The 12,079-nt window shown below is 60.0% G+C and overlaps 1 protein-coding gene across 4 annotated transcripts in view; it reads left to right on the top strand.

Moving 5' to 3' along the window:
* The first annotated feature begins 5,866 nt into the window (after positions 1 to 5,866).
* KCNH2 (potassium voltage-gated channel subfamily H member 2) overlaps positions 5,867 to 12,079 on the top strand; it is a 39,846-nt gene continuing 33,633 nt past the window's right edge. For 2 of the 4 annotated variants that reach the window (XM_082398771.1, XM_082398774.1), the window contains exons 1-2: positions 6,042 to 6,334; positions 9,145 to 9,375. In XM_082398771.1, coding sequence (XP_082254897.1) covers positions 6,259 to 6,334; positions 9,145 to 9,375 — 307 coding nt within the window. In that variant the 5' untranslated portion in view covers positions 6,042 to 6,258. The other 2 variants (XM_082398773.1, XM_082398772.1) reach the window with 2 other exon arrangements.

The raw sequence follows: 12,079 nt of genomic DNA, 5'->3' as shown, positions 1-12,079 counted from the left end.
GGAAGAGAGACTTGAGGCTTCCCAGCTCCGACTGGCAAAGCCAGCTCTTGCTTCACCATATGCTTCCTCCTGGAGCTGCTGTCCAGTTCCAGAGGCATTTTCATGGTTTGGGGTGACTGTCTAATTCACTGTGTCTGGAGGAGAGCCCCAGTCTTGGTCACCTGAGCTGCCCTCCCTGGTTTCCTGCTGAGCCTGGCATGAAGGGCTTTCAGCACCTTGGACAGAGACAGAGCTCCTGGGCAGCCAAGAGCGCTTGGGATCGCCTGCCAGGCCAGCTTTCCTGGCGCAGTGGCACCAAAGCGTGGTTTGCTCCTTAATGTTTTTCAGTCTCTCAAAGACGCTCTAAAATAACCCCCAATCTACGTCAAAACAGTGCACTTGTGCTGCAAACTGAGGGCATTATTTAACAACCACCACCCACCGCAACTATATCCTACAACAGTGTCAGGTACATAGTAGGTGCTTTGTAAATACTTATTTTAAAAGAATATATGAAAAATTCAGCCTCCAGACAAGTGTCTTACTCTCCCCCACAACCCCCCCCCCCCGCTTTATAATCAGGTTGCCCCTCCTCATCAGTACCTATATAATAATTCTGGAGCTTCTGCTACTTGCGTTTTGGAGCCTCACTTAAGTCCTTTCTTGTGTCTGAGGAGACTGAGCCCCACCCTTAAATCAAAGGGACAGATGGCTGTTAAGCTCTCAGGGAGAGTAAACTTAAACTGGCCCCTCCTCTTTTTCATTTGGGGGTAAGTAGATGGATGTGAGAACTCAACACCTGACTCCTATGGGATCTAGTTTTATGAAGATGTTCACTCCTTTCCTCTGTGCCTGAGAAAACCCTTACAATCCAGGAGGGCCCAGTATTCCCAGGAAGCCCTCCTGGCTGCCCCAGCCCACTCAGAGCCCTCCCTCCTCTGGACTCCCTTGCACATATTGTCAGCAGCACAGTGTCACACCAGATCGTTTTCATGACATTTCATGCCCATTGGTTCTCTCTCGCCAGTTAGATTATGGTGGAGCCCATGCCATATGTCTGTTTGTTCTCAAGAGACCCTCCAGTGAGGAGCACACAGCAGGGTGGAGTGGAAGATGGATGGGTCTGAGGGTCTTCTCACCTGCCCTTAAGGTGTCTCCCACTCCACTTATTTTTAGTCTGAAATAAACATGTAGGATGGACCAGGGTCCTATCTGTGGAGTAACCATTGGCCTCAAGGGCACCTCGATCAGAGAACAAAGGCAGGAGGTGGAGGTGGAGGTGGAGGTGGAGGTGGGTATTGAGGGAAAATGGAGAGTCGACCGATGGGGGGAGAATGTGGTTGTGTAGAATTAAAGAATCACTCACTGTTGGGGCTGGAAGGGATCTCAGAGATCAGCTTGTTTGGTCTCCTCATTTTACAGGTAAGGAAAGTGAGATTTAGCGATCCTCCTACAGTTACCCAACAAACAGGCCCCTTTCCATCACCTCTGACCTCGTTCACGTCTTCCACATCTCTCCCTGGACTACTGCACAGCTTCATGTAGCTGATTATATTTTTCCAAGATGCTCACGCCAAAAGATCACATTGCACATGCTTTTCTTATGTCAGTGACACTCCTCCATTGAGAAGTAGGGGTCTATGTTCCTCTCGTTGAATCTGATGGGCCATGATCACGGCAGAAGTTATTCTGTGTGACTTTCTAGGTTGTTATTAAAGGTGGTACAGCTGCTGCCTGGACCTCTCTTGGGACACTTGCCCTTGGAACCCAGCCACCACGCTGTGAGGAAGCCAGGCAGCCACGAGAAAAGGCTTCATGTAGGCATTCTGGCCCCAGTCCTGAGAGCCCAGCTGACAGCCAGTATCAACCACCAAATGTGAGTGAATGAGCCTTTCAGTCCCAAGTTGAGTGGAGCAGACACAAGTGGTCCTGGTGGAACCGGCCCAAATGGCAGACCCATGAGCAAAATAAATGCTGTCATTGATTTAAGTCATTGAGGGTTGGGATGATTGAAACACCTTATATCTGCCTCAGTTTCTCCAAACTATCATACACATTTCATTAATTCAATAGACCTTTATTAGATACTGACCATATGCTAGGATCTGTACAAAGACAGACATGATTTCTATATTCAGGGACAATACATTTCAGCTGCCGCCACTGTTCCTTTGCACACAGAAGAAAATCCATACTCCTCAGCCCTGTGTTCACGGCTCCAGCCTATCACTCACCGACACCACACCAAACTGTTTTGTCCCCAGATCTGATCTCCATTCTCTGCTCTCTATGCCTTTGTTCATGTTGTCCCCGCCCCTGCAGTGTTTCTGCCCTGTCCCACCTCAACCTTCAAGCACCTTTGCTCTGAAACCTTGTCCCCTCACAAGGCCCTCCCGGGCTCCTCCAGCTGAAAGTAATCGACACCTCCTCGTCGTCCCACGGCACTTACCTCAGATTGCACAGTTTCTGTCTGCACACCGCCTCTCTCAAGCTTCAGTATTCTGTGAATCCCTGGAGGAGGGAACCTGGCTTGTCCCTCCTGTACCCTCACAGCATCTGGCATAGGGCCCAGTACATATGAGGCCCCCAGTAAACATCTGTTGATGCGACTCGTAGCAGAACCAGAATTGAAAGTTAGGTGTTCTCCAGTGCCTTACTTGCTTCTTTGGATATTACCACGGCAGGGGAAAAGCCCCATCAATGGAGGGTATCAGGTGGGTGGGAGAGGACCTTGGTTATGGCTGGGAGTTGACAGGATCACTGCACGTGGAGCTGCAGGTGGCCGTGAATGGACAGAGCTCTGGCTCCTGGCCAGGGCTTTGTGGTGGGTCCCTCCCTCTCTTCCTTGTCTTCGTGCTCTCAGCAAGCCTTGAGCACCCACTTCTGGAGGGGAAACATGCTGTTTCTTTGATCTTCCTCTCCTCCGACCCCAGTTCATTTCTGAGAACATCTTCCTTCTCAGGACCCAGTCACACAGAAAAACGGGCCCCGCCGTGCTGTCTAAGCCTCCCCTGGCACAGCGAGGGACTGTTCCGTGTCCTTCCCCATGGGGTCTCTGAGGAGCCATTCCATGAGCTGTGTTTCCTGCGCCCACCTGACTGGAACTGCTTCCTGGTCCCCTGCGATTGTTGTTTGCTCTCTTGGGCCCCATTCTGGCTGCATCTTGCCTGGCCCGTCCCTTGGTGGTACCCCGGCAGGGGCAGGCTTCAATCCCTTTTTACCTCCCAGGACAGGATACCTCAGACTGAGCAGGGGCGGAGAGTGGGGTGGGCAGGATGTTTTCCAAAGACTTTTCTCCCTAAACTGTCTCTTTCTGGGAGCTGGGAAGTGCCTCTGTGTCTCCCAGTTGGTACAGCCTCTCGCTCCCTCCAGCACAGTCACGTCACAGGCCGGGTGGGGGACAGCTCTTTCGAGGACTGATCCCTGCAAATGGCTCACTGAGCCCCAGTGGGGGTGGGGCGGGTTCTGGTGGCTCGGGTATTAAGGTTGAGCACTTTCCTCTCTCTGAGGGATCTGAGGTTAGTGGAGGTGGGGAGGTGGTGGCAGGGAGGCTTCTCTATAAGCTCCTCTGCTGCCCCTTACCTCTTGGGGGCTGGTACCTGTGGCCCCACGAAGGATGCCTTTGGGGCACCTCATCCCCGTCTCACAGTCTCTCTTCCTTGTCCCGGTCTTGGCTGTGGGAGCGACTCCGCGGGGCTGCCTTCAGGCTCTCTCCTCAGCCTCCAGGAAGGCAGAAATCTGCATTCAGCTCTGACTTCTGAGGTGTGTGTGTGTGTGTGTGTGTGTGTGTGTGTGTGTGAGAGAGAGAGAGAGAGAGAGAGAGAGAGAGAGAGAGGGAATACACAGGATGAGGGCTACTCTGTGTCCAGTCTCCTCTCTATTGGGAGGATCAGTGGTCCCTCTGATTCCTTCATCCTCCCGAGGGATAAGAGCAGAGGCCTGTCCTGGGAACATGGGAACCTCAGTGTGGACAGCTGGCCAGGCTAGATGACATGCCCCTCTCCACTGCCTCTCTTCCCATGCCCATTCTCACTGCAGGCCCCTTCTCACGCTCTCAATCCCTTGACTTGGAAGGGAAGACACCCCAATCGTAGGTTAATCACGCTGGACTTAGTGCAGGCAAAGCAGCATCCAGAGGGGTGGTCCCGGGGTGGGGGAGGAGCTGGACCAGTCATCAGCTAGGTTCCTCCCAGTACCCAGATGGGTTGATGTGCCTGATGCCAGGTCACAGAGGAAGGGGAGTCTGTGCCACAGAAGGCCTTGGGCATCTTGAAGTGTGAGTGAGGAAGCTGCCGGAGGTGGAGAGGGCCTCGGGGATGACTGTACAGATAAGAGCCCTGGTCTTTTTTAGCATCAGCTGGTGGAGCCACCCCCTTCTCTCCCACTGGCTGCCTCCCTGAGTCACTGCCCACCCACCAGCAAATTAAAAAGGGGTGTCATCTGCTGGCCAGTGGCCCCATCTGGCCCCAGGGTTTGCCTCTTTTTGCTCCTGGGTGGAAGGTGAAAGTCTGGGTAGGGTGGTCTCACCAAGACCTGTTCCCCTGGGCCTTTCTCTTGCCAGACTCTGCTTCCTTCTCTGCCCTTTGTTCCTCCCCTCCCCCCCGTGCATCCCAGGATGGTTCTCCCTGGTGACAAGACCCGCCCCCTTGCTCCAAGGACAGAGGCAGCTGCAAACCCTCAGGGGCCCCCACATGGCCCCGTCCGTCTCGCCGGTCTCTGATCTGGGCTGCAGGGGAGGGGACACGCGGAGGGCAGCTCAGTTGCCGACTCCTCCCCACCGGCCAGCTCAGCTGTCAACACTCGCCTGCCGGCCCTGGCCGTCCTGAGGCCCCGCCTGGCTGCTCAGGCCGGGGACACTGCGCCCCGGAGACCCTCAGTCAGACCCAGGCAGGCGGTGGGCAGGCGGCAGGCAGACACCCTGCCTGCCCTTGAGCATCCTCAGGCCTCCTTGCCTAAATAAGGGAGCTGTAGCTGGAGTGAGCCAGCTGGCCGCGGGGAGGGGCCTGCGGCTAGGCCAGGGTTTTCCGAGGGGCTGGGCCGCCGCAGCGCCGCAGGGCCCCGAGCCCGCCGATTGGGCCTGCACCGCTGGCCCCGCGCAGCAGAGGGAGGGCGGGCTGTTCGCACAAGGGGATCCCCAGGCTGGAACCTCGCGTTCAGAGGCCTCTCTTTGATCCCGAGGCTAGGAGGCCGAAACTCCTGTCAGAATGTCCCGCTCTGGGCAGGAGGGCCTGGAATAACCCCAGGGAGGGCTCTCTGTGTGTGTGTGTGTGTGTGTGTGTGTGCGCGTTGGGTGGCGGGCGCCCCTGCTCTGGGTGCGTGCCCCTCCTAAATCTCACCCACCCTTATCTCAAATCTCGGTGGCCTTAGGCCTCCAGATTGTCTTGCCCTTCACTTTTCTCGGGTCTCCCCTGACCCTGGGCTCGTCTTCCCAGGGCCCAGGCCTCGCCCGTGGCACCTACAGCGGGCACTGAGCGCAAGCTGTGTGTAGGAGCCTGTGCTCGGCGTGGTGGGGGACCAGGGCATAAGGGACCGGCCCTCTCCCTTCAAGTCAGGTCCCCTCGGTCCTTCCAGCGGGGAGAGGCGGGGAGGCGGGGCGGGGGCGGAATCCCCAGGCTCCTCCTTGGCCGCCTCAAGGCCGGCCGTCGCACCTGTCCTCACGGTTCCCCTACCTACGGGTCCCTTCCCCCTCTTGGGGCGCGCGAGTCCCGGGGGCTCCTGGGCTGAGCGAGGGGCTGAGGTGGGGGGAGCCCTCGGCTCGGCTCAGCCAATGGGAAGGGCGGGCGCGCGGGGTGTGTGGGGGGAAAGGGCGGCGCTGCGGGCGCGCGGCGGGCGGGAGGGAGCCGGGAGGCGGGGGCCGGAGCCCGAGGGGCGCGCGCCGCGTTAACCCTTCCGCGGCCGGGCCGAGCAGCAGGCGCAGCCCGAGCCGCGGGCGCCGGAGCGGCTGTCGGCGCAGCGGGCGGGAGCCGGGAGCCCGGCGCTCGAGCAGGCGGAGCGCAGCGCGGAGACGCGGCGGAGCGGGGCCCGCGGCTCGGCTGGGGCCGGCAGACAGGTGTGCGGGCGGCCGGGCGGCCCGAGCTCAGGCAGCTCCAGGCCGGGCCCGCGGTCCGGAGCCGGCGCCGAGCGGAGACCCCGCGCCCGCACCCCAGTCCGGGCCCCGCCCGTGCTCTGCCTGGCCGCGGGGTGCGGGGACCACGGCCGGGTCGGGCCACCCGAAGCCTGTGTTGGGCCGGGCCGGGCCGGGGTGGGTGGGGGTCCGCCCGGCCCGCCCATGGGCTCAGGATGCCGGTGCGGAGGGGCCACGTCGCGCCGCAGAACACCTTCCTGGACACCATCATCCGCAAGTTTGAGGGCCAGAGTGAGTGGGGGAGGGGGCGGGCGGGGAGGGGGCTCTGGGGGCGGGCCGAGCTCTCCAGAGTGTGAATGGGGGGGCGTGCCCAGGCCGTGTGCGTCCTGCCAGTGAGTCTATGGGGGCTCGTGACCCCAAGGCACTGGCCAGGGGTCGCGGGGGCAAGGCTTGGTGCTGGGGGCCGTGGGCTAGGGGCCAAGGGGCCTGGTGTTGGGGAGCGCGGCAGGAAGCTCAGCTTAGGTTTCCGGGATCGGGGAGTGTGTGTATGTGACAACCTGAGTGTGCAGGGAAGGGAGGTGGGATGGGAGTGTGCAGGTATCCTTATTAACTCTGGGTGCCTGGATGTGAGTGGGGCTGTGGGGATGCAAGAACGGGAGAATGTATACGGCCCAAACTGTGGGCCCCTAAGAGTACCGTGCATGTGCCCGTCCAGACTGTGTTGCCGGAGACTGAAAGGCAAGCGTGTAGGGTCAGTGCCTAACACGCTCTTGGGTGTGTGTGGGGTGTCTGTGTGTCACCCATGCGTTTGACCCTGCATGGGCGGTGGGGAGGTATCTTTGACAAGGCTGGGAACTGTGGGCCCTGGGGTGAGAGGGAGCCAGGGCTGAAGCTGGCCTTTGGGGGCCTAACAGGCTCCATGCGATGACCCTACGTTGTTGCTTTTCCTGTCCTGAGCCCCTTTATGGGGACTACAGCAGCCCTAATGCTGGCCTGGTAGGGGAGCCTTCCAGAAGTGTCCCAGGCTAGGTGAATGTTCTGTGTGTGGGTATTTGCACCCTCCTGGCATGCGTGTGTCTGTCCCGAAGGCTGCGTGTGCCCTGGTGGGTGTGACTGCCAAGGGCCCTGGGAGGGGGTGACATTCCTTGCCCATGACCCTGTGAGCACAGGACAACGTGTGCTTGTGACCGTGGTGGGGGAAGGGAGGGGTCAGTGTGCCGGGCAGCATTGTCTGAAGCAGAGGAACAGGATGATCCTGAGGGGGAGGAGACTGCAGTGGTGGAGGGCAGTGAGGCCGGGGCTTTCACTCCCACAGGCTCCGGGAGCCCCTGTAGGCTGGAAGCTGGGGGCCTGCCTTCTGGCCCCACCTTGCCACTGACTGCTGCGTGACCTTGAGTGACTCTCTTCCGCATCTGGGAAGGAGGGGGCGGCCATAGGGGCCTTTCAGGTCCCCTCTGTCTCGCTTATTCTAGGAGCTCAGGGAAGGAGGCGCGGGGGGTGTGTGTGTGTGGGGGGGTGGGGCCTGCCTTCGAAGAAACTCGCTCTCCTCTCCAGGCCTGGGAGCGGGGCCCAGGTGGTTTTTCCTCTCTGAAGATGGTGCGTATGTGGCTGGGACGTGGCTGCTACTCGGGACTGCCTCGGGCTCAGGTGGAGATGGAGGCTCAGTCAGGAGTCTTTTCCTGTGACAGGGAGCCCTGCCTTCTGGGGCTGATGGCTGCCTGAGAGTTTTGGGGGGCCTGGGGAACTGACCTAAAGATTGACCCAACTTCAAAAAAGTAACTTCCTGGAGGCCAGGGTAAGGGAGGGGGAGGAAGGCAGGAGGAGGCCAGATCCTGATGCAGCAGCCTGGGCCTTGCGCATGTGATTGCCCAGGGCTGCAGCCTGAGGGCTATGCCCACTAGGAAAGGGGGGGGGGGCAGAGTTCCGACTGCTACCCAAAGCCCCAGCATTAAAGGCCAAAGTGGCCGGAAACTTCTGTGTTTATAAAAAGCTCGTATCCTCAGAGCATCTCTCCTGGCACGAGCTGGGGCTGCCACCCGCCTGCTGCTCACCCACCAGCCTGGCTCTTGGGGCACGTGTGAAGGGAATGAGCCAAGTCTAGCTGCAGTGGGTCCATTGGGGCCTCCCCTTGATGGGGCCGAACTGAGGAAGGCCTCACATCCCTGGAGAGCCGCTTTCGTGGGTCTGTCTGTTTACAAGTGGGCCGCTCTCTCAGGCCAGCCTGGGCTCCGGGTGTTTCCAGGGTTTGGAGCTGCAGGTCCCTTTCCTTGCTCCCTATGACCTTGGGCGAACCGCCCGTGACCCTCCGCTTATTCCTCCCCTTCTGCCAGACCTACGTTCGAAAGCGGGCTCTATCTTTTACAAGCTGCAAGATGAGGGCAAGAACTTCTTTTGAGTCTCAGTTTCTTCATCTACAAAACGAGGATAACGATGGGGTTGTCAGAGTATTAAATGAGAGAAAGGATCGTAGGTGCTCACGTGGTACTTCTTCCCTCATCCTCTTTGGCGCGCCCACTCCCCAGCTCCTGACTGCCCTTGGAGGGGTCGCAGAAGTCTCAGGAAGTACTGACCTGGCAGGGTCCGCAGATACTTGGGGGAGTGATTTCCTAGGGGTCCCCGGGGTAAGGAGTGCCCAGGGAGCGCCACCCAGTCTAGAGAGCGGGGGTCAGGAAGAGAAGCTGGAGCGGTGCAAAGGGAATGCTGGCCGCCATCTCTGGCCCTTCTCAGGCTCCCTCTCCAGGCCCAGTGTTTATCCCTCCGCCGCGGCTGCTGACACGCGTTGCTGACACCCGCCCAAGGCTGGCCTCGGCCCCGGGCGCGGAGGGGGCGGCGGGCCGCTGGCAGTCCGCCCGGGGGAAGCCACGCAGCCAGCCCGCGGGCCGGGCGGGGGAGGGGGCGCGCTGCCGGGCCGGGCCGGCCGAGGCACCTGTGTCGGGGCACAGCTGCGTTCGTCCCCTGCTGGGCACCCCAGGCCCGCTGTGCTTCCTGGGGCGGGGAGTCCCCGGGCGGGCAACTGTGTAGGACAAGAGAAGGCGGGGAAGGGCTGGGAACCCTGGGGGCAGGGGTCCCTGCTCACGTGCCCGCTTATCCCCGCCCCCCAGGCCGCAAGTTCATCATCGCCAACGCTCGGGTGGAGAACTGCGCTGTCATCTACTGCAACGACGGCTTCTGCGAGCTGTGCGGCTACTCGCGGGCCGAGGTGATGCAGCGACCGTGCACCTGCGACTTCCTGCACGGGCCGCGCACGCAGCGCCGTGCCGCCGCGCAGATCGCGCAGGCCCTGCTGGGCGCGGAGGAGCGCAAAGTGGAGATCGCCTTCTACCGGAAAGATGGTAGGCGCGGGCTGGGGCGGGGCGGGGCGGGGCCGAAAGGCCGGGGTGGGGGGCGGGGTCTGTGGGGTGGGGGCGGCCGGCGATTGGCCGGAGCTCCGGCCTGTTGCAGGGGGGCGTGACCTCAGCAGGGACCTTTGGGGTGCGCCAGGTGGGAGGCGCGGGCTGGATATTGGGGCTGTACGGCGGTCCGGGTCTCTTTACCCCAAGCACTCTGGTGGGATGGTTTACGGGGTGCCCAAGGGGCTACTTGGCTGTGGTCTGGAGCCTCTGGTTCCTTCCTCCCTGGGCAGATGTGGGCACGTTGAGCTAGGTGGGTTGGAGTTTGACGGCAGCACCGGGATGGCAGGTGCGTGCATGGATGGGGGTAATGGAAGTCCAGGCCGGTGGCTGGGCGCCGACCTCCGCCCACAGGCCTCTAGCTACCCTCGCCCCTGCCAGGTGACTGACTGGTCTGGGGAGTTGTCGCTGAGGGCGAGGCGGGGAAGGGCTGCAGGACTCTGGCTGGCTCTCTGCCGCCCCTCTCCTGCCCCCTCTCTCTTCTGCCCTTCAGCTGCACCTGGCGGGAGGTGTGTACCTCTCCCCACAACCTCAGTTCCCTTTGTCCCATCTTTTGAGCGCCCCGCCCGCCACCCCTTCCTGCGCCAGGTGTCTCTGCTCGGCCACCGGCTCCCCGCCCAGCTGCGCTGAGCTTCCGGAGAGCGGATAAACAGAGCCCTGGGCGGGGCTGCTCCCACACCGCCCCTGCCCTGGCGGGGTGGGCTTTGCTCAGGGAGGGCAGTGCCGCAGGGCTTGGGGGGACCTGCAGGTATCAGAGGGCTGGGGAGGGGGCTCTGGAAGGTGCCGCAGGACTGCCCACCGGTGCCCAAACCCTGCCGCTCACCAGTGTGTATGTGATGAGCATTTACTGAACCCCTGTGAGCCAGGTGCAGCAAGGTCTTGGAGATGGAGCAGTGTACAAGACAGAAGAGGTTCCTGCCCACAGCGAGCTTACCTGCTGTAGACAGCACTCTCTGTCTCTTCCTGGGGGCAGTGAGCCAGCAGCCCCCGTATGCCTCTGTCCCTGTCCCTTGGAACCTCCCCTGTACGCTATGCTCAGGGTTGGCTGAGGCTGCCCTGCAAAGGATTACATGCCCTGAAGACCCTGCTTTTGCAGGGGTGCCCAGCTGTGAGATCCCTGGACAGAATCAGAGTGGGGGACAGTCACTGGGGACCTGTGGAAGAGGGTTTGCTCACAGCAAATGGGCCTCTGGCTGGGAGCTTAGATGCAAACTCTGAAGGCAGGGCCTCCTTTCTGGTTCTTCACTGATATCCCCCCAGAACCTTCATCAGAGCAGATCTGCTTTTATATCTGCCTGGCTATCTAGTTAATATAATACTAGCTAATATCAGTGGGTGCCTTCTATGCGCTGGACACTGGGCCGATAATGTTTCACTTGCATCGTCTCATGGAATCTTCACAACAACCCTGGGAGGTAGATACTATTTTTTCTCCATTTTGTGGATGAGGAAACTGAAGTTCAGGAAAATTGAGAAACTTCCCTAGAGAGTGCAGAGCTGGGAATGGAACCGTGTCTGTCCGATCACAGCCCTGTCCACTCTGCTCTGCTGTCATGTATTAAAAAGGAGGCAAAATAGTTACAGGTGTATCTCTATACTGCACGTTACTTTATGCACACTTTTATTTTGAAAGTTTGCAAACAATTGGTGTCATGAGAAGAATGTGAATACACACGTCCTGGGTTCAGGTCTAACACCAGAGATTCTGTGATATGGATCAAGTTGGTTAGTGCCTTGAGCCCGTTTCTGCTTCTGGGACAGTGTGCCCGCCGGACCCCTCGGCGGCAGGGGCCTGAGTGCTTCTGCCTTCCCTGTAGTGTGTGTGAGGAGCCGCCCTCCCTCCTTCCTGCCCCAGGCTGGCTCCTTTGGGAGAGGATGGCCATGGGACCCCTTCTGCAGAGGTGCTATCATGGAATCTTGGTGACCTCGAGGATCACTTAATCCAGCCCACTCAAGTTACAGATGGAAAAACTGAGAAGCAGAGGTCAAGTTACCAGCGAATCAGTGGAGGGAGTGGGATTAGAACCCAGGCCTCCCAGCCAAGTTCAAGCTCTTTCCCCACCCCGGTTACTACTCCAAATGGCGCTGTGACCCAGAAAGTCCTATGCCAGCCATCTTGGCCTGCCCCCTTCTCCACTCTCACCTAGTTTCCATGGGGATCAGGTATCTCCTGGTGGCCAACAGGCTGGCCTTGGCCCTCAGGTTATGTGGGCCACTGCTTGTCCGGGCACCTGAGGCCTCGGGTGCAGACAGATTTCCTCTGCCTCCCGCCCTCTCCCTCTGCTCAGTCCCTTGGGCAGATCTCTGTGCCTGACCTGGACGGTGTGTGTGTGTGTGTGTGTGTGTGTGCGTGCGTGTGCATGAGCTCACAGGCTCACAGCCTCGTGCGTGGACAGAGGAGGGAGGTAGATGTGAGGAAGGCCAATGCCACCTCTTGTTTCTGTCCAGGCCTTTCTCAGGGTCTTTGCCCGGGCCGGCCATGGCAGAGCAGGTCCCTGGGCTTTAGCCCCAGGGAGGCGGGTGGCTGGGAAGGAGGCGGGGCCTTTTGCTGGCAGGCGCCACCGTGGACAGCTGTACTGTGTCGGTGCCTCTAGCCTAGCTCTGTGCAGTCTCAGGGCCTGGAGCCAGACAGCCCCATTATTTAGCT

The sequence above is a fragment of the Balaenoptera borealis genome, assembly GCF_965194805.1.
Source record: "Balaenoptera borealis genome assembly, chromosome: 7".
Lineage (NCBI taxonomy): Eukaryota > Metazoa > Chordata > Mammalia > Artiodactyla > Balaenopteridae > Balaenoptera > Balaenoptera borealis.
The sequence above is the reverse complement of the archived record's forward strand: the minus strand, read 5'-3'. Positions and strand labels throughout refer to the sequence as shown.